The sequence below is a fragment of the Pristiophorus japonicus genome, chromosome 5, assembly GCF_044704955.1.
Source record: "Pristiophorus japonicus isolate sPriJap1 chromosome 5, sPriJap1.hap1, whole genome shotgun sequence".
Lineage (NCBI taxonomy): Eukaryota > Metazoa > Chordata > Chondrichthyes > Pristiophoridae > Pristiophorus > Pristiophorus japonicus.
Genome location: NC_091981.1, coordinates 77069121 through 77096853, shown reverse-complemented (window position 1 = coordinate 77096853; position 27733 = coordinate 77069121). Strand labels below are relative to the sequence as shown.

Below are 27733 nucleotides of genomic sequence, written 5' to 3'. Positions count from 1 at the left end.
GCAGAAACACCTTCATCAGTGACCTCCACAGGACCCACCCAGGCATTGTAATGATGAAAGCGATAGCCAGATCCCAAATGTGGTGGCCCGGTATCGATGTGGACTTCGAGTCCTGCGTTCACAAATGTAATACATGCTCGCAATTAAGCAATGCACCCAGGGAGGCGCCGCTATGTTTATGGTCTTGGCCCTCCAAACCGTGGTCTAGGGTCCATGTTGACTATGCAGGCCCATTCTTGGGTAAAATGTTCCTTGTGGTTGTAGGTGCGTACTCCAAATGGTTTGAACGTGATATAATGTCGGCTGGTACATCCGCTGCCACTACTGACAGCCTGCGGGCCATGTTTGCCACACATGGCCGACCCGATGTCCTGGTGAGTGATAACATGCCATGTTTTACCAGTGCTGAGTTCAAAGAATTCATGAGCCGCAACGAGATCAAACCTGTCACATCTGCCCCGTTTAAACCAGCGTCCAACGGTCAGGCAGAGATGGCAGTGCAAACCATCAAGCAGGGCTTGAAGAGGGTAATGGAAGACTCACTGCAGACTCGCCTTTCCCAAGTCCTGCTTAGCTACCGTACGAGACCGCATTCGCTCACGGGGACCCCACCCGCTGAACTGCTCATCAAAAGAGCACTTAAGACAAGGCTCTCGTTAGTTCACCCTGATTTACAAGAACAGGTAGAGTGCAGGCGGCTTCAACAAAGTACATACCATGATAGCGCACATGTGTCACCCGAGATTGAAATCAATGATCCTGTATTTGTATTGAATTATGGACAAGGTCCCAAGTGGCTTCCCGGCACTGTCGTGGCCAAAGAGGGGAGCAGGGTGCTTCGGGTCAAACTTTCAAATGGACTCATTCACCGGAAACACTTGGACCAAATCAAACTCAGATTCACGGACCATCCTGAGCAACCCACTTTGAACCCTACGTTCTTTGACCCCCCAACATACACACCCGTAGCAACTGGCACCACGGTTGGCCACGAAACAGAACACATCATTCACAGCAGCCCAGCAGGACCCACCAAACCAGGCAGCCCAGCAAGGCCAGTTGCACAGCAGCCCAGCAAGGGCCCAACAATTGACTCACCAATACCAGCTTTCATACCGAGACGATCAACCAGGGCAAGAAGGGCCCCAGATCGACTCACATTGTAAATAGTTACAATATTGACTCTGAAGACCTGCAATAAATGACTAAGGTCACACTTTACTTTGAGCTCACAAGTGTTCAGTCTGACTCTTTCTCCATCCATAACAAAACCAAGGTGTGATTTGGTGATGAGGGCTATACTGCCACCATGGTGGTTTGGACGATACAAGTGATGGAAGCTTCATTAAGGGGGCAGTCCAAGAGGCAGAAGTGCATGATGTCGGGAGGCGGCGGCAGTCCGAGAGGCGGGAGTGCGTGGTGTCGGGAGGCCTATAAAGGCCCAGCGGCAGCAGTCCGAGAGGCGGGAGTGCGTGGTGTCGGGAGGCCTATAAAGGCCCAGCGGCAGCAGTCTGAGAAGCGGGAGTGCGTGGTGTCGGGAGGCCTACAAAAGGCCAGCTTGTACAGCTCCAGCTGGGAGAAAAAGCAAAAAGTAGTAGAAGAAATCAAAAGGTGACGTCACTGCCAAAGGGGTAAGTGATTGGCTGGTGATTGGTGAGTAGCTTTTCTTTTTCTTTTTTATATCAGTAAGTAACCTGTTAACAGTATTGTCGCTAAATTAAGTGTATCTAAGAGTTAAGTCATGGCAGGACAGCTCGGTCACGTGATATGCTCCTCCTGTACCATGTGGGAACTCAGGGACACTTCCGGTGTCCCTGACGACGACGTGTGCGGTAAGTGTATCCGCCTCCAGCTCCTGACTAATCGCGTTACGGAACTGGAGCTGAGGGTGGACGCACTCTGGAGCATCCACGATGCTGAGAATGACGTGAGTAGCATGTGTAGCGAGTTGGTCTTACCGCAGGTGAAAGGTTCACAGCCAGATAGGGAATGGAAGCCCAGCAGGAAGAGCAGTGCAAGGAAGGTAGTGCAGGGGTCCCCTGCGGTCATCCCCCTGCAAAACAGATACACCGCTTTGGGTACTGTTGAGAGGATGACTCATCAGGGGAGGGCAGCAGCAGCCAAGTTCATGGCACCATGGCTGGCTCTGCTGCACAGGAGGGCAGGAAAAAGAGTGGAGAGCGATAGTGATAAGGGATTCAATTGTAAGGGGAATAGATAGGCGTTTCTGCGGCCGCAACCGAGACTCCAGGATGGTATGTTGCCTCCCTGGTGCAAGGGTCAAGGATGTCTCGGAGCGGGTGCAGGACATTCTGAAAAGGGAGGGTGAACAGCCAGTTGTTGTGGTGCACAATGATACCACCGATATAGGTAAAAAAAGGGATGAGGTCTTACGAGACGAATTTAAGGAGCTAGGAGCTAAATTAAAAAGTAGGACCTCAAAAGTAGTAATCTCGGGATTGCTACCAGTGCCACGTGCTAGTCAGAATAGGAATCGCAGGATAGCTCAGATGAATACGTGGCTTGAGCAGTGGTGCAGCAGGGAGGGATTCAAATTCCTGGGTCATTGGAACCGGTTCTGGGGGAGGTGGAACCAGTACAAACCGGACGGTCTGCACCTGGGCAGGACCGGAACCAATGTCCGAGGGGGAGTGTTTGCTAGTGCTGTTGGGGAGGAGTTAAACTAATATGGCAGGGGGATGGGAGGGAGACAATGCAGGGAGACAGAGGGAAACAAAATGGAGACAGAAGCAAAAGATAGAAAGGAGATGAGTAAAGGTGGAGGGCAGAGAAACCCAAGGCAAAAAACAAAAAGGGCCACTGTACAGCAAAATTCTAAAGGGTCAAAGTAGAATAAAAAGGCAAGCCTGAAAGCTCGGTGCGTCAACGCGAGGAGAGGGCTCTGAGCTAGTTAGAGTGGGTGAGAACTCAGATGAACAGGACCCCAAGAAAGAATGCAAAAGGCAGGAGGCAACAGAGCAGAGTAGCACTGGGGTAAGTGTAAACCACAAGGTGATAGGAAGGGACAATATGTATGAATATAAAGGGGCTGCAGGAGGGGGTCAAAACTAAAAATCATGGTTTAAAAACTAGTATTAAAACAGTCTACCTAAATGCACGCAGCATTCGAAATAAAGTAAATGAGTTGACGGCACAAATCATTCCAAATGGGTACGATTTGGTGGCCATTACAGAAACGTGGTTGCAGGGTGGCCAAGACTGGGAATTAAACATACAGGGATATCTGACAATTCGTAAAGATAGACAAGAAGGGAAAGGAGGTGGGGTAGCTCTGTTACTAAAGGATGATGTCAGGGCAGTTGTGAGAGACGATATTGGCTCTAATGAACAAAATGTTGAATCATTGTGGGTGGAGATTAGAGATAGTAAGGGGAAAAAGTCACTGGTGGGCGTAGTTTATAGGCCCCCCAAATAATAACTTCACGGGGGGGCGGACAATAATCAAGGAAATAATGGAGGCATGTGAAAATGGAACGGCAGTAATCATGGGGGATTTTAACCTACATATCGATTGGTCAAATCAAATCACACGGGGTAGCCTTGAGGAGGAATTCATAGAATGCATACGGGATTGTTTCTTAGAACAGTATGTTACAGAACCTACAAGGGAGCAAGCTATCTTAGATCTGGTCCTGTGTAATGAGACAGGAATAATAAACGATCTCCTAGTAAAAGATCCTCTCGGAATGAGTAATCACAATATGGTTAAATTTGTAATACAGATTGAAGGTGAGGAAGTAGTGTCTCAAATGAGCGTACTATGCTAAAACAAAGGGGACTACAATGGGATGAGGGCAGAGTTGGCTAAAGTCGACTGGGAACACAGACTAAACGGTGGCACAATTGAGAAACAGTGGAGGACTTTTAAGGACCTCTTTCATAGTGCTCAACAAAAATATATTCCAGTGAAAAAGGGCTAACCAGCCGTGGATAACCAAGGAAATAAAGGAGAGTATCAAATTAAAAACCAATGCGTACAAGGTGGCCAAGGTTAGTGGAAAAGTAAAAGATTGGGAACATTTTAAACGACAGCAAAGAATGACTAAGAAAGCAATAAAGAAAGGAAAGATAGATTACGAAAGTAAACTTGCGCAAAACATAAAAAGATAGTAAAAGCTTTTACCGATATATAAAACGGAAAAGAATGACTAAAGTAAATGTTGGTCCCTTAGAAGATGAGAAGGGGGATTTAATAATGGGAAATGTGGAAATGGCTGAGACCTTAAACAATTAGTTTGCTTCGGTCTTCACAGTGGAAGATACAAAAACGATGCCAAAAATTGCTGGTCACGGGAATGTGGGAAGGGAGGACCTTGAGACAATCACTATCACTAGCGGGGTAGTGCTGGACAGACTAATGGGACTCAAGGTAGACAAGTCCCCTGGTCCTGATGAAATGCATCCCAGGGTATTAAAGGAGATGGCGGAATTTATAGCAGATGCATTCGTTATAATCTACCAAAATTCTCTGGACTCTCGGGAGGTACCAGTGGATTGGAAAGCAGCTAATGTAACGCCTCCGTTTAAAAAAGGGGGCAGACAAAAGGCAGGTAACTATAGGCCGGTTAGTTTAACATCTGTAGTGGGGAAAGTGCTTGAAGCAATCATTAAGGAAGAAATAGCGGGACATCTAGATAGGAATAGTGCAATCAAGCAGACGCAACATGGATTCATGAAGGGGAAATCATGTTTAACTAAATTACTGGAATTCTTTGAGGATATAACGAGCATGGTAGATAGAGGTGTACCGATGGATGTGGTGTATTTAGATTTCCAAAAGGCATTTGATAAGGTGCCACACAAAAGGTTACTGCAGAAGATAAAGGTACGCGGAGTCAGAGGAAATGTATTAGCATGGATCGAGAATTGGCTGGCTAACAGAAAGCAGAGAGTCGGGATAAATGGATCCTTTTCTGTTTGGAAATCGGTGGTTAGTGGTGTACCACAGGGATCGGTGCCGGGACCACAACTGTTAACAATATACATAGATGACCTGGAAGAGGGAGCAGAGTGTAGTGTAACAAAATTTGCAGATGATACAAAGATTAGTGGGAAAGCGGGTTGTGTAGAGGACACGGAGAGGCTGCAAAGAGATTTGGATAGGTTAAGCGAATTTGGCAGATGGAATACAATGTCGGAAAATGTGAGGTCATCCACCTTGGGAAAAAAAACAGTAAAAGGGAATATTATTTCAATGGGGAGAAATTACAACATGCTGCGGTGCAGAGGGACCCGGGGGTCCTTGTGCATGAAACTCTTTTTGGGAGTAAACAAAAAACATTAAACCGTGCCCCCCCGATCTGGGGCAAACACCAAACATTTACAGGCCCTTTTTTTTTTTGTGTGGTTTTTTGGGGGGGTTTTTTGGGCACAAAAAACATATTTTTTCTCCAAGTGCCCCCTATAAAGGGGAGGGGGACACTAAAAGCACCGGCAATTAAAACAAATTAACTTAAAAAACATAAAATCAAATTAAAATTTGGTTGCCGGGCGTGATGATGCACTCCAGTCCCTCCGGTGCCCACCTCTCGCGGAAGGCCGCAAGCGTACCGGTGGACACCGCGTGCTCCATCTCCAGGGACACCCTGGACCGGATGTATGCGCGGAAGAGAGGCAGGCAGTCTGGCCGAACGACCCCCTCGACCGCCCGCTGCCTGGACCGGCTGATGGCACCCTTGGCCGTGCCCAGGAGCAGTCCTACGAGGAGGCCCTCGGACCTACCCGCTCCCCTCCGCACAGGGTGCCCAAAGATCAGGAGTGTGGGACTGAAGTGCAGCCAGAATTTCAGGAGCAGCCCCTTTAGATAACAAAACAGGGGCTGCAACCTCGTGCACTCAATAAAAACATGGAACACGGACTCTTCCAGACATGACCCAAAAAGTTAGTTTGCAGGTGCTGCAGGTAATCAGGAAGGCGAATGGAATGTTGGCCTTCATTGCGAGAGGGATGGAGTACAAAAGCAGGGAGGTCCTGCTGCAACTGAACAGGGTGTTGGTGAGGCCGCACCTGGAGTACTGCGTGCAGTTTTGGTCATCTTACTTAAGGAAGGATGTACTAGCTTTGGAGGGGGTACAGAGACGATTCACTAGGCTGATTCTGGAGATGAGGGGGTTACCTTATGATGATAGATTGAGTAGACTGTGTCTTTACTCGTTGGAGTTCAGAAGGATGAGGGGTGATCTAATAGAAACATTTAAAATAATGAAAAGGATAGACAAGATAGAGACAGAGAGGTTGTTTCCACTGGTCAGGGAGACTAGAACTAGGGGCACAGCCTCAAAATACGGGGGAGCTAATTTAAAACAGAGTTGAGAAGGAATTTCTTCTCCCAGAGGGTTGTGAATCTGTGGAATTCTCTGCCCAGGGAAGCAGTTGAGACTGGCTCATTGAATGTATTCAAATCACAGATAGATAGATTTTTAACCAAGAAGGGAATTAAGGGTTACGGGGAGCGGGTGGGTAAGTGGAGCTGAGTCCACGGCCAGATCAGCCATGATCTTGTTGAATGGCGGAGCAGGCTCGAGGGGCTAGATGGCCTACTCCTGTTCCTAATTCTTAAGTTCTTATGATATCAGCACATTTCAGTCAGGCCTTCATCAAGGCCATGATGTCAATGCAATCATCCACAATTACCACATGGATGGCAAAAGGTCATGTTCACAAGCGAATGGACATTCTGGAGGGAGATGTGGAGAGGGACGACGATAGCCGATCTGCTGAGAGTCAACAGGGTCAGTGCTGGAGATCACAGCGAGATGGGAAGGGGGTTCGCAAGATTAGCAACTAGCAGGCTGGAAGGTCGGCGAGAAAGGGAGTAGAATGGGGCAGTTGAGTTTGCTGCTCGCAAGGAGGCAGCAACGTGTGCCTCATTGGGCGCTTCAGAGGTTGTCAAGAGTCCAAGAGAGGAATGCTGCAGATGTATCCAAGAGCAGGTCAAGCCTGGGACAGTGGCAGCAGAGTATGAAGGTGGAGGAGTGCTGAAGGGTGGGGGGATTTGGAAGGGCAGAGTACCCGAGAGGGGGAGAAGCAAAAGGATACACGGCGACAGGATAAAGAGGCAGCCAAAGCATGCATGGGACTGGACACAGAGAACTCAAGCTACACAGATTAAGATAGGCATGTCCTGACCTAGAGAGACCTCACCGGCCCGGGGGTCCCATACTCGGGAGTAATCTTTGGGGCAGCACCCGAGATCCGTTCCGCGCCAAGCCCCTGATCCATGTTCGGCCATTGGCACCTGACTCTCTTACCTGCCTTGATGTAACCCAACACTCCTCCTGACGCCACCAGTGTCGCATATCCGAACCCAAGCCAGTCAACCGCCATTTTGCAGAGCCGCTCGCGCCTGCGCAGCACTGCCCCCCCCAGCGGAGATCGAGCGCGGGCTGGAGCTGGCGGGCTGCGGCGGGCTTGAGGGGCGGGCTGGAGCGGGCTGCGGCGGGCTTGAGGGGCGGGCTGGAGCTGGCTGCGGCTGGCTTGGGGCGGGCTGGAGCTGGCTGGGGGCTGGCGCGGGCTGGGAGCGGGCTGGCTGGAGCTGGCTGCGGCTGGCTGGGGGGGGGCTGGCTGGGGCAGGCTGCAGCTGCGGCAGAGTCAGGCCGAGGTCGGACAGCTTTCAGTGTGTCGGTGCAGAGAAACACGGCTAATATACAGGAAAATCACAGAGGCACAAAAATAATCAGGTGATATAATCTAAACTGCAAATTGAGAAATAAATATGAAGAACTGAACTCGCCAATACTCAACAAGAAAACAGTCAGTGACAGAAGAAACAAATGATCACAAAATATGAAGTACAATAACAAAAGGATAAAGGTGAGAAATCGGTAAAATCGGCAGGACCAACCAACTAGCTTTAAAAACATCCACTCCGAGTCCCTTCCCCAAAGCCGTGACTCACCCCCATCGCCGAGAAGGACAAGGGTAGCGAGCACCACTACTTTCAAGTCACACATCATCCTGACCTGGAAATATATCGCTGTTCCTTCGTTGTCGCTAGATTAAAATTCTGGAACTCCCTACCTAACAGCATTGAGGGAGTGCCTTCACCACTCAGACTGCAGCAGTTCAACAACAACTTATATTTATATAGCGCCTTTAATGTAGTGAAACCTTCAGTGCAAGAGGAAGACTCTATAGGTTGAACCTCTCTTATCCGGTACTCTTTTATCCAGCAACCTCCCTCGTCTGGCATCATTCCCGGCCCCGGAGGGCGCATGCGCAGAACGCAGCTGGGTCATTGACAGTTGCACTGTCAGCAATACTCGGTAAGGTACCCGGCAGCTCCTCCTCTTCCCGCCGTTTCCAGTGCTCCCTCTGAGGCTGGCCAAGGAAGCTTGTAAATCGGCCGCGGATCATCAAAATGGGCGGGGGGGAGGTTAAGGCACTTCCCCGAGCAAGGCTCGGCCTCTGTCCCTGTACCAGTCACTAAAGCCTTGGCCTCCTGTTCCGCACACGGCTCCCTCTGAGGCCGGCATGCTGCGTCCTGAGCCCAGCCGCTCCTCCTCTCCCCGCCGCCTCCGGGCCGACCCGAGGCACCAAAGCTGGACCCAAAATGCTGACCTCCCGTCGTCCAGCAAAGCCTCTTATTTGCCCAACTCATGCCCAGCGAATGTCCTTCAAACTTTTATGCCTGGTAAAAGCAGGCGCATAGCTTACTTTTACCAGCGTAACACTTTTAAAACATAGAAAAATTAAATTTAATTATTCATTTTTATGTTAAAAACCTTGTCCATTAAGGTAAGTTTATTTTAACTATTAAAACACATCAAAACATTTTTCCAAAAAATACTTTTTTTTCTAAAACACTTAATTACATTTAATTTCAATTAATCTTAAATATGTGAGGTGTTTTTTTTTATTTATTGTGCTGTGTTTCGGTGTTTTAAAGGATTATTCTCAAGGAACTCGTACAAACGGAGTTCCCATTTTTAATCAATGAGAATACTACCTAGTGATTGGTGGTCCAGGCCCACGTGATTGCAACATAGACGTCCTTACATGGAAGACAGATTTCCGTACACTGCGCAGCGAATGAAGGCCTTAGACCAGAATCCTACGTTTCTTCGTGATCAAAATCGTAGATTTTATTCGGGTCGGATGCGTTTGTACGAAGGAAGCCTCTGACCGCAATTCACCCCCCCCCCCCCCCCCCCCCCCCATGTCTTCATCAGAACAGGAAGATAAGCAACCTCCCAAATAGACCTGAACAAAATTACGAGGAGAGAGGGTCAGCATAAACAAGGGGGGCATTATCATAGAAATTTACAGCACGGAAGGAGGTCATTTCAGCCCATCGTGTCCGCGCTGGCCAACAAGAGGCTATCCAGCCTAATTCCACTTTCCAGCTCTAGGTCCATAGCCCTGCAGGTTACAGCACTTCAAGTGCACATCCAAGTACTTTTTAAATGTGGTGAGTGCTTCTGCCTCTACCACTCTTTCAGGCAGTGAGTTCCAGACCCCCACAACCCTCTGGGTAAAGAAATTTCCCCTCAATTTCCCTTAAACCTTCTGCCAATTACTTTAAATTTATGCCCCCCTGGTTGTTGACCCCTCTGCTAAGGGAAATACGCCCTTTTTATCCACCATATCCAGGCCCCACATAATTTTATATACCTCAATAAGGTCTCCCCTCAGCCTCCTCTGTTCCAAGGAAAACAAACCAAGCCTATCTCTGTCCTCATTGCTAAGATTCTCCAATCCCAGCAATATCTTCGTAAATCTCCTCTGTACCCTTTCCAGTGCAATCACATCCTTCCTGTAATGTGGTGACCAGAACTGCACGCAGTACTCCAGCTGTGACCTAACTTCTGTTTTATGCAGTTCAAGCATAAACCCCCCAGCTCTTGTATTCTACGTCTCGGCTAATATAGGCAAGCATTCCCTATGCTTTCTTAACCATCTTATCTACCTGGGCCTGCTACCTTTAGGGATCTGTGGACCTGCACTCCAAAGTCCCTTTGTTCCTCTACATTTCTCAGTGTCCTACCATTTAATGTATATTCCCTTTCCTTGTTTGCCCTCCCTAAATGCATTACTTCACACTTCTCCGGATTAAATTCCATTTGCCACTGTTCTGCCCACCTGACCAGTTGATTGATATCTTCCTGCAGTCTATAGCTTTATTCTTCATTATTAGCCACACAGCCGATTTTAGTATCATCTGCAAACTTCTTAATCATGCCCCTATATTCAAGTTTAGATCATTGAGGTATACCACAAAAAGCAAGTGACCTAGTACTGAGCCCTGCGGAACGCCAGTGCAAACAGCCTTCCAGTCACAAAAACACCCATCAACCACTACCCTCTGTTTCCTGCCTTTGAGCCAATTTTGGATCCAACTTGCCACTTTGCTCTGGATCCAATGGGCTTTTACTTTCGTGACCAGTCTTCCATGTGGGACCTTATCAAAAGCCTTGCTGAAATCCATATACACTACACCAAATGCACTACCCTCATCGACCCTCCTTGTTACCTCCTCAAAAAATTCAATCAAGTTAGTCAGACACGACCGTCCCTTAACAAATCTGTGCTGATTGTCCTTGATTAATCCGTGTCTTTCTAAATGATGATTTATCCTGTCCTTCAGAATTTTTTCCAATAATTTTCCCACCACTGAGGTTAGGCTGACGGGCCTTTAATTACTCGGTTTATCCCTTGCTCCCTTCTTAAACAAAGGTACCACATTAGCAGTCTTCCAGCCCTCTGGCACCATGCCTGAAGCCAGAGAGGACTGGAAAATGATGGTCAAAGCCTCTGTTATTTCTTCTTTTGCTTCACTTAACAGCCTGTGATACATTTCATCCAGGCCTCGGCACTTATCCACTTTCAAAGCTGCTAAACCCCTTAATACCTCCTCTCTCAGTATGCTTATTTCATCTAATAATTCACACTCACCTCCCCCCCCCCCCCCCTCCCTCCCGATATCAGTGTCTGCATCGCCCCTCTTCTTTATGAAAATAGATGCAAAGTATTCATTAAGAACCACATCCACATCTCCCGCCTCCACACACAGATTACCCTCATGGTCTCTAATAGGCCCTACCCTTTAGCTATCCTCTTGTTCTCAATATATTTATAAAACATCTTTGGGTTTTCCTTGATTTTACTTGCCAAGAATTTTTCATGTTCTCTCTTTGCTTTCCTAATATCCTTTTTAATTTCACCCCTGCACTTTCTATACTCCTCCAGAGATTCTGCAGTATTTAGCCTTCGTTATCTGTCATAAGCTTCCCTTTTTTTCTTTATCCTACCCTGCATGTCCCTAGACATTCAGGGGGCTCTAGATTTGTTAGTCCCACCCTTTTTCTTTAAGAGCACATATTTGGTCTGAACCCTCTGGATCTCCTCCTTGAATGCCTCCCACTGCTCTGACACAGATTTACCTTCAAGTAGCTGTTTCCAATCCACTATGGCCAAATCACCTCTCAGCTTAGCAAAGTTGGCTTTTCCCCAATTTAGAACTTTTATTCCTGGTCTATCCTTGTCCTTTTCCATAGCTACCTTAAATCTAACTGAATTATGGTCACTAGCAACTACATGCTCTCCCACTTCCACCTGCCCATCTTCATTCCCTAAAACTAAATCCAGAAATGCCCCCTCCCTTGTTGGGCTTGCTACATACTGGCTAAAAAAGTTCTCCTGAATGTATTTTAGGAATTCTACACCCTCTGTACCCTTCACACTAATTTTATCCCGGTTAATATTAGGATAGTTGAAATCCTAATTACTGCCCTATAGTTTATGCACTTCTCAGAAATTTAGCTTCATATTTGCTCTTCTATCTCCCTTTCATTGTTTGGGGGTTGAAGTACACTCCTAGCAGCATGATCGCCCCTTTTTTGTTTTTCAGTTCAACCCATATGGCCTCGTTTGATGATCCCTCTTACATATCATCCCTCCTCACAGCTGTAATAGTTTCTTTAATCAATACTATTTAGATTCTTTTTCCCTCAATCTGTTTCAGCGAATACACTGACGCGAACACCTTCTTGCCTTTTCTGTAAAAGACCTTTATTGAAGATTCTCCGGCCAGGACTTGTCAAGACAAAGGAACACTCTCAATCAGAGCCTGTTTACCTCCCTCTGGACAAGCCCCTTTACAGCGCGAAAAGCACAGTAGTTATACATTTTCAAAACATAACACATTTGATTAGCACTTGGTCTGTCCACTCCCCGCCGCCCCCCCCCCCCCCCGAGTATGTTCAATGGCAGGCGAGGAGGTCTCCTAATTAGAGCTGGCCCCGAGGTCAGCTTGTTTATAGCCTCATTAAATTATTCTTCTTTATCAGTAAAACCTATATCCCTCTTATCAGTAAAAAGCATTACGTTATTCTCCCCTCCTTATTAGTGAAAACCATTACGTTACCTACTCCTATCTGTGATTGCTTTTTCTTTCCCGTGACCCGTGTTTAACCTCAACTCTCAGTAACCCCCTTTTTTCCTGTCGATTCTGCAATGTCTGCATCTTGACATTTCTTTAGCTATTTTCCCATGATTCCCTATCTCCATCCCTCTGCCACATTTACAATCCTTCTGTATCCATTCTCATTCCCCCCTTTTATCATTTCATGATAACCCTGGTGACTATTCCAGGAGTATCGCATTCAGCCGTTCGCACTCTCTTTCCTGATCCTCCTTGTTGTCTGTGAGTCCGCCTCGAGCCTCTTCGCAAGGTCTTATCAATGTCTGTTTAGGTTCTCACATCGGATCCTGTCGGAATATTATTGAATTGATAACTTCTGGAGCCTTGGTACAAGGCCGAAGAGAAGCCTTTTACCTCCTTATAGGCCAGTGCAGGAACCAGCACTTTAACCCTTGTCCCGCTGGTACCCCAATGCCAAATTTCTCTTACAATTCTCCCGTTTTGGCCCTTAGCTATACGCCAAGCTGGCCATATTTCCCAATAACTATCTCCCTGTAGGCAAGTTCCAGATAGGTACGTTCACCTGGGTGGCCATCTCCCAAGCTTCGAGACCTCCTGAAACCTTCCCACAGAGTTATATAAGGTAAGTCCTTCCTGTAGGACTGCTTAAATTTTCATCCCTTATGGCCTTAATCATAGTGCGTGCCCTGACTTATCGTTTGGCCTGTTTAATTCGTGCACATGTTAATCCCATCATGACCATCAGAACCAGGCCCTGTATTACTACAAGTACATGTGATATTCTTATCCATGGGTGAATTTGAATATTAAGTTCAATGTCCCACAGCTTTGAGTAACAGAGCTGATCAGCCAGCATCGCGTTAGTGTCTCTCTGTAAGTTGTTTATTTCTTACATCAGCTGGACATACTGTCGTCTTTGATTCTGGATTCCTTGCAGCAAACGTAATTGTTCCTCATTTAGTTCCGGTATCTCTTTGCCTTGCGGTTCCCATACCGCCTCTTCGTACCCTTCTCGGAGGGTATCCGTGATTGTTCCGTGGATGATTTCTGTTGTCTCGGGATATATGTGGTATCCATTTACATCTATTTTTCCCATGGGCCTGAAACAGAAGTTAGGGTTGGTGATGACACAGGGAGTGGCTCCTCCCCTGGTCTTAATCGTCGGGTTGGCTGCTCCTGTGCTCCATTCCCTTGTGGAGCAGCGATTGTTTCGGAATCGTGTTTGAGAGGAGTAATACTCAGCATGCATCCGTTTGTTTGGTGGAATCTACAATCATCATTCATCATTCGTGGCGTACCTCGACATAAAACCACTTGGTTAATTTTATAGCAGTCAGTTATGTCAATGCCTTTGGTACTATTGTTAATTTTAACCACCCGTCTGGCAGGCTGATGGTAACGTAACCGAGTTTGGTTTCTCACTTCACCAATATTATCGATCTGATATAAGGGGTCTCCCTTTGTTACATCATACTGTGGTATGGACAACATAAATCCGATCATATTCACCCGCCCAGTAATACATCTGAATTTCGGCACCCATGCGAGACTATTCCTTCGTACCTCGCATGTGTTATTCATTTTTTTATCTAGAGTCCAATTGTTAAGTATGCTGTTCAGAATCCAATCTGGTATGTCTCCATTCTGGAGTTGCTCCAAGTTATGTTATACCTCGCTTAATATCCAGGCCCCATACCCGGAGCAAACTATCTCAGCCTGTAATTGTTTACTTATACCTTTCCCCATTGCGTAGATCAATTTTATTGTCTTGGCATGTTTCTGTAATGTATGGGCCACCTGTAACAGTTCCCTTTCCGCGCCATCTCCCTACCGCGCGTGTAGGGCTTGGTTATCCAAGTCCCTCCCCACTAAACCACTCAAGACTACGCCATTAAGTTGTTAACCCGGTCGTATATTGCATACAGGCCTATGGAATTCATCGTCGTAACCCCTGCCGCATAACCTGCGCCTAGTGTTTCCAGTATTCCCCTTTTTGTTCGACCTTGCCCTGTTCCATTTCTGACATTAAGGGCCCAAGTTTCCACACGATAAAAAACGGGCGCCCCTCCGAGCTGGGCGCCCGTTTTTCGTGCCTAAAACGGCGGCTAAAAAAAAAATCGCGATTCTGGAGCGTTCTGCAGCTCCTTGTCTGCCTGGCGCGGCGCCTAGGGGGGCGAAGCCTACACTCGCGCCGATTTTGTAAGTGGGAGGGGGCGGGTACTATTTAAATTAGTTTTTTTTCCTGCCGGCAATGCTACGCGTGCGCGTTGGAGCGTTCGCGCACGCGCAGTGTGAAAAAAATATTGGCACTCGAAAATTTTTAGAAGTGCTGCAGAAAACGCGAAGATTTGTTCTTGGACCCCTGCAAAGGCTTGTATTTTAATTTTATTGATATTTCTGTGTGTGAGGGAGTGCTTTTAGCAGCACTGCTGAAGAAATCACCTGCTGAAATCAGTGAGTTCAGCTTTTCACTGCTAAACTTGCAGTACCTGTGCCTGCAAATTAAGGACTGTGTTTGGAGAAAAAAAAGTACCAATTCAACTTTGCAATGGATCAACGTCTACCAAGAAAAAATAATTTATCACATGAGGAAGTTGAGATATTAGTCAACGTAATTGAGCAGAGAAGGCAGGAGCTAGATACCAGCAACAGAGGTCGCATAAAAGTGGCACCAAAAGAAATGAAGAAACGCTGGAACCAAGTTGCAGAAGATTACTGCGCAGTGATGCATACCATGAGATCTGGAAGTCAGTGTAAAAAGAAATGGCACGACCTTGGTCAAGTAGTTAGTGTAAGTAGTATTTCCCATTTTTAATTTAATCGTAATTGTAACCTGGCTATCTGTATGTCCCACCTTGCAGACTGACACACTCTGTAAAAAGTTATATTTTACTCTTTGCAGAAGAAATTGGCCCACAACAAAAGGGAAGCAACTCGAACAGGAGGAGGCGTGCCCAATCTGCATCCACTGACACCCTTGGAACAAAGGGTAGCTGCTATGATGAGTCGGACATGGAGTAAAGCAATTGGTACAGCACAAGCTGGGCCCGCAAGCGAGGAAGAGGGTAAGTCCTGAAAATGCATCGTGGCCCTTTAAATCAACCTGCTACCTGGCCTGCTATGTGTGAGAGTACTCATGCCACCCACAAGGCCCCCTCCCTTGCTGTTAAACATTTGACTGTTCTGAAGTATTTTGCAGAACATGATGATGATGATGGTGATGATGATGATGACGATGCTGCTGCTACCAACCCTGAGGATCCTGAGGGTACAGAACAAGGACCAGTACAACCAGCTGCGGACGATCCAGACTGGATGATGGCAGCGATGACTGAAATGTCTGCAGGGGAGAGCTTCCAATTTAATGTTTATGAGCCCCCATCAAGGGGCATTAGAGTTTCAACCCCTAGCATAGGTCTTGGTCCCACCATCCATGGTTTCGCTTCCGATGTTGCGGGTCCCATTGGTGCTGCTGGTATAATGCAGCATTCTACAGTCAGTGCACTACCGTCCCAGCCTACGCCTCCCTCTCGCATAGGTTCTGGTTCCACCTACTATGGTTTCGATTCCGACGCTTCGGGTCCCAGTGTTGCTGCTGATATCATCGAGCAGTTTACACCCACTCGTCTAACATCCCAGCCCATGGCTCGCACTCGAGTGCTGCCGTCTGCAACACAGAGCATCCCACCATTCCAGCTCGAGCCTCTCCCTCCAGTTCAGCTGTCTGGAACACAGAGCGTCCCACCATTCCAGCCCGAGCCTCTCCCTCCAGTTCAGCTGTCTGGAACACAGAGCATCCCACCATTCCAGCCCGAGCCTCTCCCTCCAGTTCAGCTGTCTGGAACACAGAGCGTCCCACAGTCCCAGCCTGCGCCTCCCTGTGCAGTGGTGCTGCTTGCAACACCGAGCATCCCACCGTCCGTGCCCGCGCCTCCCAGTGTAGTGGTGCCACGAGGCAGACGCAGGCAGAGAAGGAGATTGGAGACACGCTCTCCTGAGATGCAGCGTGCAACAGATGCGGCTCAGGTTGTGGCATTGGGTATGGAGACCAATGAGCTTACCCGATCACTCATCGGTGGCATCAATGCAGTAGGTGAAGAGTTGACGGTCCTGACGGGAGAAATAGCAGTAATGACACGGGAACTTAGGGAGGGAATGTCCGAGGGAGTGCAATCGACGGCACAGGCCGTCAGGGAGGGCATGCAAGTGTCGGCACAGGCCGTCAGGGAGGGCATGCAAGTGTCGGCACAGGCCATCAGGGAGGGCATGCAAGTGTCGGCACAGGCCGTCAGGGAGGGCCTGGTTGAGGTAGCTGCTGCAATAAGGGCACACAGCCCAGCCAATCAAATGACACCCCCATGAGGAAGTGAATGTTCACTGAGATATGGATGAGACATGGTTGCAGCCTTTCTTTGCTGCTTTTGTTCTTGTTCTTGATGTAGCTGTAGTAGCGTTTTTCAAATTGAAATTGTTTTGTAAGTTTTGTTACGTTACAACTTATAAGGATCTTATGGTTTTTAAGTGATCTTATAGTGTAAATGCTCTCACATTTTTTGTATTTTTTTTGCCTCCTTCTTTGCACCTAAAAAGTGATCCTGAAGTTTAAAAGTGTTCTTCAGAGTGTAAGATTTTTCAAATTGAAATTGTTTTGTAAGTTTTGTAACTTTACAACTTATAAGTGATCTCAGGATTTTCAAGTGATCTTATAGTGTAAATGCTCGCACATTCTGTAAATTATTTAATTTTGCATCTAAAAAGTGATCTTGAAGTTTAAGTGATCTTAGAGTGTAACATTTTTCACATAGAAAGTGTTTTGTAACTTTACAAGTTTATAAGTGATCTTAAAGTTTTTAAGTGATCTTCAAGAGTCATATTAAAAAGTATAGTTTGATACAACAAATATTTTATTAGAGTGACGTTAACTTTTCAATAAAATATTTTTTCATTAAAACTGTTTCATGTTCCATTAACACAACTCAGTGACAACTTCTCTGCGAAAACGCAGCCTTTTCACACAATCAGCCTCGCTCATGTCCAGGTACGAGCGCCTGGTTCGATATTGTCGACGTGGGTAAGGTCTCCTGCCCATCAACCTACGGGCTACGACGTTCCTGTTGCGGTTCGCTCTAATCAATTCTCTCCTATGCAGTGAATTGATGGCGAACCATTGCATAATATGTGGTGTTGACAATGCAGCACCCATTCTGCAAATGTAAATATAAAACTGTCGATGTGGCTGCCTCTTCCTGTCCAAATGGCCTCAGTCCCCCTCACAGCTCGAAGCCTGCTGCTGTATCTTTGGCTGCCTGCCAGCCCCTCCCTCCTGTTCGCGGGAACATCGCTGAGCTGACTAAGGCTTCCACCTCAAGTGGAAGGCTGCTTGCTGCCTCGTTACTGCCTGCCCCTCCCCTCCCTCCCTCCCGTTCGCGGGAACATCGCTGAGCTGACTAAGGCTTCCACCTCAAGTGGAAGGCTGCTTGCTGCCTCGTTACTGCCTGCCCCTCCCCTCCCTCCCTCCCTCCCGTTCGCGGGAACATCGCTGAGCTGACTAAGGCTTCCACCTCAAGTGGAAGGCTGCTTGCTGCCTCGTTACTGCCTGCCTGCCTGCCCCTCCCTCCCGTTCGCGGGAATATCGCTGAGCTGACTGAAGCACTTTCACACAAGTAGGAAGATGGTTTATTTAATCTTTTCTTTGCTTATAAATGTTTATTCAGGTTGGATTTATTTGTATAATATTTGTATAAGTATAAATAAGGACTTATTGTCGAATTTAATGACTTCCCCCCCCCCCCCTCCCCGCAACCTCGTTCTGGACGCCTAATTTGTAACCTGCGCCTGATTTTTTAATGTGTAGAACAGGTTTTTTCAGTTCTACAAAAATCTTCACTTGCTCCATTCTAAGTTAGTTTGGAGTACGTTTTCACTGTGGAAACTTTGAAATCAGGCGTCAGTGGCCGGACACGCCCCTTTTGAAGAAAAAATTCTGTTCTAAAGTAGAACTGTTCTACCTGACTAGAACTGCAGAAAAAAAAATGTGGAGAATTGCGATTTCTAAGATAGTCCGTTCTCCACCAGTTGCTCCTAAAAATCAGGCGCAAATCATGTGGAAACTTGGGCCCTAAATCTCAGGGTAGTGGGTTCCGGGCCTTCAAGGATCCGTTGTCAGGTTCTGGTATAGACTTATAGTTTAATTCCCACAGAAGCTAGGAAAAATTATATCCATTAGGTTTAGGATAAGTAGTCGCTGACGCACCCCAAATTATATCCTTTCTTTAGATTCTTTTATTACTAGCTCCCCTTTTTAGGTTGTATTCCTTCTTGTTTGCGCTTTGCATGATCAATACCGGCTTCTCCGTGTTATAACCGTGTCACGCTTCAGGACATACATCTTATATTCCAGAGAACTCCCTTGGTCTTTATTTTATCCCACTGTCCAGTTTTCCTAAACATCCTGGGGTCCCACCCCATTTTTGCTCCGTTCTGTTCCCACCCTTCTGTTTCTTGCGGGGTGGGTTTGGCTGCTTGTTTGCAGCTTCTAGAACTGAAATTCCATCCAGTTGGATTTCTGCGCCCTTCCCCTTTTGGTCCTATGAACTTGCTCCTGTCCTTGGAATCTACTGGCGCCCATGGCATCGGCAGCCTGCTGCATTACAACCTTACTTAATACACTATACATAGCCATGCATTAAAATAAGTTCTGTCCTTGCTCCAGTCCTTGGCTGCTGGGATGCATATTTCGGCAGTCAAATTAAACAAAGCTAGTTCATGTAGTTGTCTTTCCTGTGTGTGCTATATCTCTCGTAGTCCATCTGTATTATCCAGTGCCTGCGTGGGCCTCAAGGTTCCCAGTATCCTGAGTCTCCAGAGTCGAAGTAGCCGCTGCGGTCCCATCTCGGTGAGTGTTTTACCTGCAAATTTTAAACAGATAGCCTGGTCGTCACCAGGTGTTAGGTTCTGGTCTACTCATCTTTTATCCATGCATGTTGCGGTCACTCTGTGAAATCGGAGGTAAGGTTAGGTTGGGTTTGTAGACTAAACTTACCCACCGTGGGGTACATTGGCTCTATTGCCATAGGTGATGGTGCTATGGCTGTGCACTGCACTATCCGTCTGGCCCCGTTTTAAAAAAATCTCTTCCAGCTTATTTATCTTAGCTTTTAACTCTTGAATTTGTTTTGTTTGAGTATCTTTCTTTTATTTGTATCAGGCAAGTATTATTACATAGGCTAGTTCTGTTTTTATTTTTATTCTGACTATCGCACCATTTCCTCTGTTAGGTGAGTCTTTTTTATTCTATTAAGAAATCCAAATTAATAATGTCCAGTATAAAACAGCTGACAATGGAAAGGGTTAACTCCTTTACAGGTTTGTAAGAAAGCCTGATGTCATTACGTGACTTCATGTAATCATCCGAAAAAAAATTAATTTTAAGTCTTTGTGCCTTCAAAACTTGCTTAGAAATTAGGAATCCGTTAAAACAGCAGAAATCATTAGTAAAGCCGTCATAATAAAAGTCTTCTCATCAGGAAAGACGGCATTTTAGAGTAAACTCCAATGTTTTCTTAACTTCTAATTGCCAAAGATTTTTTTGATTGATTTAAAACGAGACCACACATTTTTAATAGCTATTTTGTTTACTGAAATCCAATTTTCACACACGCTGTGTACATTCTAACATTTCGTTTTATTTTACGGTCCCGTTCACTGGGCAAATCTTGTGTTTTATTTCTCTCAGCACAAAATCTAAACATCCGTACCAGTTCCATTTTCTATAAGAATTTTAAAATTTAGTAAGATTCTCTAATTCCCAGTTCTTTCTGTGCTGAGTTCGCATAGCTTAGATCTTTTCTCCTCGTTATTTTCAAAACCCTCCTGCTTGTTCAGACTGTTCGGGACTTTTCTTGATAAACAATGTCCATTTTGGAAATCTTTCAAACTGCAGTGAAACGTTCTCGTAATTTAAAATCATTATCAATGGAGAGTGTCTTTTACTACTTCAAATTCTTTTTTTTTCAATTAAACCAGTATCTTTTTCACAGCCGATATCAACTAGTATTTAGTAAGTTATGTCTTTTTCCATCGCAAACACCCCTTTTTTATAGCACCTAATTAGTGAGTTACGTCTTTTTTCCAGATCACCTTTCTTCAAATTAGGTTTTGTATTTTTCACGGAGGGCTCGTGCCTCTGTAAATTTGTTAATTTAAAATCATTTGTTTACTTTCAAAGTGGCGTCTTCATCTTTTTCTTGTGAAGGTATTTCTAGATTGTTTGCAAACCTTTTAGTTTTATTTCCTCCTTTTTTCTTTAAGAGATCAGATTCAATTTAATAATTTTTTTTTTAGTTTGAATCCACCTCAGTATTTTGCTGTGCCTTCTCTTAATATCTCAAAATCCCAATTCAAATTTTGTAATTTCAATCTTTATTTAAAACTTTTTTTTGAGCTAGAAGCTTTTTTTAAAAGGCATTCTTTATCTCATTCCAAGACTAAATTTATGTCTTTCAACCCAATGTAATCAATCCTTTGTGCATTTCCTAGCTCCGTAACTTATCATCCGAATAAATCCACACCTGTGTTTCTAACTTAAAATGTCTTAAAACTTCCCACATACAGAACAACACTACAAAAGGTTGAAAAAACTTTCACTCTGTTTGGAGAAGTGGGTGGAGCTAAAATAAACAAACAGCTGCTCCACTCTTTCAAACAGGCTTTTAAAACCATGAAAACATAAAAATTCATTCCGCAGTCAAAAAATCACACATGGACTCTCACTCAACGACAGACATTCACAAAAGTCTCTTCATTCAACAAATCTGATTAATTAATTTTTTTCTTTGGCCGGCTCTATTTTTGGATCCATGATTGCCCATTCCCGCGTCGCCCCACGGTAAAGAAATATTTTATCCTTACACAATTCCTTTTATCCTTACACAATTCCTCGCGTTGCCCCGTGATTTAGTTTTACACAATTCCTCGCGTCGCCCCACGATTTAGTTTTACACAATTCCTCGCGTCACCCCACGATTTAGTTTTACGCAATTTCCCTTTTCTGCGTCGCCCCGCGGTGTTCCTATTTGCGTCGCCCCGCGATAGTCTATTTAAGTCCAATCAGCGCCTAGACAGGCCAAGTGAAATACAAGGTCGACGTCGTACCTGACTTGGACACTTATTTCCTAAGTTAAAAGGTATTCGCCAGATTGACCTGGATCTCGTTCGGACACTATCTGAGAACCAGCGAATGGCAAAACTTTCTTCAGACTTTTGGGACAGGAGGGAACCGAAGTGGTATTTAAAAAGTACTCACTCCTGTGGCCATTTTCCTCCCGTCTCGTCCGAGGCTAGTTCGGCTCTTAATTCGCAAGCTTTCGGCAGTCGTCCGTTGAGATCCCACTTCTGATACCAAATGTTAATTTAGATTCTTTTTCCCTCAATCTGTTGCAGCGAATACACTGACGCGAACACCTTCTTGCCTTTTCTGTAAAAGACCTTTATTGAAGATTCTCTGGCCGGGACTTGTCAAGACAAAGGAACACTCTCAATCAGAGCCTGTTTACCTTCCTCTGGACAAGCCCCTTTACAGCGCGAAAAGCACAGTAGTTATACATTTTCAAAACATAACACATTTGATTAGCACTTGGTCTGTCCACTCCCTTTCTTCCTCCCCCCCCCCCCCCACCGAGTATGTTCAATGGCAGGCGAGGAGGTCTCCTAATTAGAGCTGGCCCCGAGGTCAGCTTGTTTATAGCCTCATTAAATTCTTCTTCTTTATCAGTAAAACCTATTTCCCTCTTATCAGTAAAAAGCATTACGTTATTCTTCCCTCCTTATTAGTGAAAACCATTACGTTACCTTCTCCTATCTGTGATTGCTTGTTCTTTCCCGTGACCCGTGTTTAACCTCAACTCTCAGTAACCCCCTTTTTTTCTGTCGATTCTGCAATGTCTGCATCTTGACATTTCTTTAGCTATTTTCCCATGATTCCCTATCTCCATCCCTCTGCCACATTTACAATCCTTCTGTATCCATTCTCAATACCGCTACCCCTCCTCCCATTTTACACCTTCTCTATCTAGGGGGAGAGAGGGTCAGCATGGGTCATATTAAGTGAGCGAGGGACAGCATGGTCAAGGGGTCACATTAGGGAAAAGAGGGACAACATGGTCAAGAGGGCATTAGAGGGGAGTGGGTCAGCATGGTCAAGGGGGCATTAGGGGAGAGAGGGTCAGGAGGATCAGCATAGTCAAGGGGTCATGGGGGGGGAAATTGCAGAGCTACAGGGAAAGGGCAGGGGAGTGGGACTAGCTGAGCTGCTCTTGCAGAGAGCCAGCATGGGCTCGATGGACCAAACGGCCGCCTTCCATGCTGTAACATTTCTATTATATGACATTAGTTAAACATGATTTGCCTTTAACAAATCGGTGCTGGCTTTCCTTAAGTAATCCACACTTGTCCAAGTGACTGTTAATTTTGTCCTGGATTATCATTTCTAAAAGCTTCCCCACTATTGAGGTTAAACTGACTGGCCTTTAGTTGCTGGGTTTATCCTTACACCCCTTTTTGAACAACATTTGCAATTCTCCAGTCCTCTGACACCACCCACCCCGTATCCAAGGAGTATGGAATATTATGGCCAGTACCTCTGCAATTTCCACCTTTACTTCCCTCAGTATCCTCGGATGCATGCCATCTTGTCCGGGTGCCTTATCAACTTTAAGTACAGACAGCCTTTCTAATACCTTGTCTTTATTAATTTTTATCCCATCCATATCTCAACCACCTCCTCTTTCATTATGACTTTGGTAGCATCTTCTTCCTTGGTGAAGACAGATGCAAAGTATAGGTTGTACCTCTCTAGTCCAGGACTCTTTGGTCCGGCAACATCCCTGGTCTGGCATCATTCCCAGTGGGGGGTCACGACCTGCGCTGTGTCCCGGGGCTGGCTGCTCCTCTTCTCCCCGCTGCCTTCGATGTTCCCTCTGAGGTCGGGTCGGCACGCTGTGTCCTGGGGCTGGCTGCACCTCTTCTCCCTGCTGCTTCCAGTGCTCCTTCCTTGGTCGGGTCAGTGCAGAGAGGGAGCGAGGAGTGTAGAGGCTGACTAGGGCGCCGAAGCTGGTCCTGAGAAATGCTGCGCAGTAGGCTTCTGCGCAGTGCGGCCGGGTCGTTGCCAGCAGCGTTGTCAGCAGTACCCGGTAAGTCTAGAGTACCGCTGACAACGCTAGGGTCGGCATGACCTCCTGTGGTACGGAAAATTCTCTGGTCCAGCACCAGTCAGGTGGAGAGGTCCAACCTGTACTGATTTAGTACTTCAGCCATGCCCTCTGCCTCCATGTGTTGGTCTCCATTTTGGTCCCTAATCGGCCCCACCCCTCCTCTTATTACCCGTTTACTATTTATATACTTATAGAAGACTTTTTAATTCCTTTTTATGTTAGCTGCCAATTTATTCTCCTATTCTCTCTTTACTCCTCTCATATTTCCCTTTTCACTTCCCCTCTGAACTTTCTATATTTAGCCTGGTTCTCACTTGTATTCTCAAGCTGACATCTGTTATATGCTCTGATTTTCTGCTTCATCTTACTCTCTGAGGTCGAAATTGCCCCTTTTTTTAAAAAGAGCTGTTACCGCCTCGAAGAGGTGGAAGGCAATCTCGGTTGGTGCGGAGGGGCCGACATTTTCTAAATTGCCCTCTATTTTTGGAGAGGTGTATGGGACCACCCGGGCCATATTCCCGCCCCTTCGGGTACGCAGTGACCGCTTACCGACTGGCGGTGACCCCCTTTCCGTTCCGCGTGGGGAACTACCCTGCAGGAAATTGCCGCTCGGTGCCCCTGACAGCTTTCCCCAGCGGGAAGCTTCTTGTGGCTGGGCAGTGCGTTCGTCCTTAAAGTGGAGGGCGCACTGCCGCGACCGCCATTTTATTTTAATTGTCGGCCCAACAATGGCAGGCAGCCCAGCACCACCTCTTGGGTACCAATTCCTATTTACGCAACCCTCGAAAATGACCTTGCTCCAATTAAGTATTTTTACTCTAAATTGTTCCCTGTACTTTTCCATAGCTATTCTAAACATTATGATGTTGTGATCACTGTTCCCTAAATGTTCCCCTACTGACACTTGCTCTACTTTTCCCACTTCATTTCCCAGAACCAGATCCAGATTTTCCTCCTTCCTCATTGGACCGGAATAGTAGCCATGGTGACTGCGGGATTGGAAAATGCGTGGCATTGGGAGAATGGGAACGAAGTACAAAAGGAAGCTGAGAGGCGACACAGAGATGAAGAGGGTGTCACAGGTGCTACCCATTCCCCTGACCCTTTCCCCACACCTCGGAACACAAGATTTAAAAGCACACACTCACCCACTGTGCTTACCTGCTCCCACTCGGCCAGGCGCCTCTCCTCCGCCTGCTGGAGCATCTCCATCTCCTCGTATTGCCTCCCCTGCTGCTTGCGGTGCTCCCAGTCTCTTTGTTGCTAGGATACCAGAGACAAGTGTAGGGGCAAATTGAAAAAACATATCAGAAGGGCAGAAAGAGAGCATGAGAAAAGACTAGCAGATAACCCAAAAATCTTTTATAACTATATGAAAAGTAAAAGGATAGTTTAAGGAATGGTGTAGCCAATCAGTGACAAATTAGGAAATCTTATAGCGGTAGAGTGCATGACTGAGGTACTGGTGAGTACTTTGCATCTGGTTTGACGAAAGAAGAGGATGAAGCTAGTTATGTTTAGAATAACTCCACAAGACTGAGTACTGTGAGCTTAAACTGATGTAATCTTAGTCTCTTTAACAAAACTCCAGAGTGCCAAAGCAGCATGGCAGACAACCTTTTATACTCGCTTGCATGAGGTGTGCAGGTAACCCTTGGGTCTCCAACTGGCACGCCCTCTCGTAGCAAGTCTTACACAGTTATAATGTTTACATACATAACATCACTCCCCCCTAAGGTCTTTGATACAAGTTATTTACAAAGGGGAACCAATGGAGGTGGTGTATTTGGACTTGCAGAAGGCATTTGACAAGGTGCCACATAAAAGGTTATTGCACAAGATAAAAGTTCATGGGGTTGGGGGTAATATATTAGTATGGATAATGGATTGGCTAACGAACAGAAAACAGAGAGTAGGGATAAATGGTTCATTCTCTGGTTGGCAACCAGTAACTAGTGGGGTGCCGCAGGGATCAGTGCTGGGACCCTAACTATTTACAATCTATATTACCGACTTGGAAGAAGGGACTGAGTGTAACGTAGTCAAGTTTACTGATGATACAAAAAGATGGGAGGAAAAGCAATGTGTGAGGAGGACGCAAAAAATCTGCAAAAGGACATAGACAGGCTAAGTGAGTGGGCAAAAATTTGGTATAATGTTGGAAAGTGTGAGGTCATGCACTTTGGCAGAAAAAATCGAAGAGCAAGTTATTATTTAAATGGAGAAAGATTTAAGTGCCGCAGTACAGCGGGACCTGGGAGTACTTGTGCATGAAACACAAAAGGATAGCATGCAGGTACAGCAAGTGATCAGGAAGGCTAATGGTATCGGCCTTTATTGCAAAGGGGATGGAGTATAAAAGCAGGGACGTCTTGCTACAATTAAATAAGGTATTGGTGAGGCCACACCTGGAATACTACATGCAGTTTTGGTTTCCATATTTACGAAAAGATATATTTGCTTTGTAGGCAGTTCAGAGAAGGTTCACTAGGTTGATTCTGGAGATGAGGGGGTTGACTGACGAGGAAAGTTTGAGTAGGTTGGGCCTCTACTCATTGGAATTCAGCAGAATGAGAGATGATCTTATCGAAACGTATAAGATTATGAGGAGGCTTGACAAGGTGGATGCAGCGAGGATGTTTCCACTGATTGGGAGACTAGAACTAGAGGGCATGATCTTAGAATAAGGGGCCACCCATTTAAAACTGAGATGCGGAGAAATTTCTTCTCTCAAATCTGCGGAATTCGCTGCTTCAGAGAGCTGTGGAAGCTGGGTCATTAAATAAATTTAAGTCAGAAATCGACAGTTTCTTAAACGATAAGGGGATAAGGGCGAGGAAGTGGAGCTGAGTCCATGATCAGATCTGCCACGATCTTATTGAATGGCGGAGCAGGCTCATATTTCTTATGTTCTTATGATTAAGGGTAAAAAGAGAGCTGGGGATCTTTTAAGTCCATAATTTCTTGATAATATGATACTCTATAGCTTTCAATACACAGACAAAATCTTAATACATTGTATCATGATGTGTGGTAATCGCTAAACAGGCTAAAGAACCAAATATTTCGAGAAAGGTATGTGATGCTAATCAGATGAGAACCTTAGATAAGGTCATGCAGGATAACCAGGGGCTGTTAGCGATTAAGACTGAGAAGTAGTAAAGAAAATCATTTTCTTGGCTTACTTCTGTAGTTTAAAACCCTGATACTGCAAGACTGACATGAAGTCTGAGTACGGTGGGGGCGACGGTGCCTCTGGGCAATGCAGCCAGAGCCAAGACCACGGCACCACGGGTGGCTCAGCTGTACAGGGGGGAGGAAGAAGAAAGGAAGAGCTATAGTGGTAGGGGATTCAATAGTCAGGGGAGCAGACAAGCATTTCTGTGGCTGTAGACGTGACTCCAGGATGGTATGTTGCCTCCCTGGTGCCAGGGTCAAGGATGTCACTGAGTGGCTGCAGGGCATTCTGGGGGGAGAGGGTGAACAGTCAGAGGTCGTGGTCCATATCGGGACCAATGACATAGGTAGAAAGAGGGATGAGTTCCTGCAGGCAGAGTTTAGGGAGCTAGGAGAGAGATTAAAAAGCAGGACCTCAAAGGTAGTAATCTCCGAATTACTCCCGGTGCCACGAGCTAATGGGTACAGAAATAGGAGGATAGAGCAGATGAATGCATGGCTGGAGAGATGGTGCAGGAGGGAGGGCTTTAGATTCCTGAGGCATTGGGACTGCTTCTGGGGGAGGTGGAACCTGTACGGGTCGGATGGGTTGCACCTCGACAGAGCCGGGACCAATATCCTCACAGGGATGTTTATTAGTGCTCTTGGGGAGGGTTTAAACTAGCTTGGCAGGGGGATAGGAACCTGAGAATAGATTCAGTAGGGAGGGGAGTAAAGCTGGAATTAGAAAGCAAAAGTATAGAAAGCGAGTTTGAAGGACAGAGGAAACAAGCAGGAAAAAAGGGAAAAAACAAATTTAAATGCACGTCTAAATGAACGTAGCATTCGTAACAAAATAGATGAGTTGACGGCACAAATAGATACAAATGGGTGTGATCTGATAGCCATTACAGAGACGTGGTTGCAAGGTGACCAGGACTGGGAATTAAATATTCAGGGGCAT

At 46.0% G+C, this 27733-nt stretch overlaps 2 protein-coding genes across 6 annotated transcripts in view; one reads left to right on the top strand and one right to left on the bottom strand.

Annotated features, from left to right (window-relative positions):
- Positions 1–7380, bottom strand: part of tmem14ca (transmembrane protein 14Ca) — a 52016-nt gene extending 44636 nt beyond the window's left edge. The window contains exon 1 of one of the 2 annotated variants that reach the window (XM_070879895.1): positions 7272–7380. In XM_070879895.1, the coding sequence (XP_070735996.1) occupies positions 7272–7347 (76 nt within the window). In that variant the 5' untranslated portion in view covers positions 7348–7380. The other variant, XM_070879894.1, reaches the window with a different exon arrangement.
- Positions 7381–7582: 202 nt separating this feature from the next.
- LOC139264380 (TSC22 domain family protein 1-like) lies at positions 7583–27315 on the top strand. Of its 4 annotated transcripts, none has more exons than XR_011593335.1 (2): positions 7583–7833; positions 24548–27315. XR_011593335.1 is itself a non-coding variant. In XM_070880737.1 (2 exons), the coding sequence occupies exon 2, from the start codon at positions 15482–15484 to the stop codon at positions 16763–16765; it is 1284 nt and encodes a 427-aa protein (XP_070736838.1). In that variant the 5' UTR covers positions 7583–7833; positions 15306–15481; the 3' UTR covers positions 16766–17182. The 4 variants fall into 4 exon arrangements, 2 of the variants coding, with proteins under 2 accessions (XP_070736838.1, XP_070736839.1); XR_011593336.1 differs by lacking the exon at positions 24548–27315 and adding an exon at positions 8909–9152; XM_070880737.1 differs by lacking the exon at positions 24548–27315 and adding an exon at positions 15306–17182.
- The last annotated feature ends 418 nt before the right edge of the window (positions 27316–27733 follow it).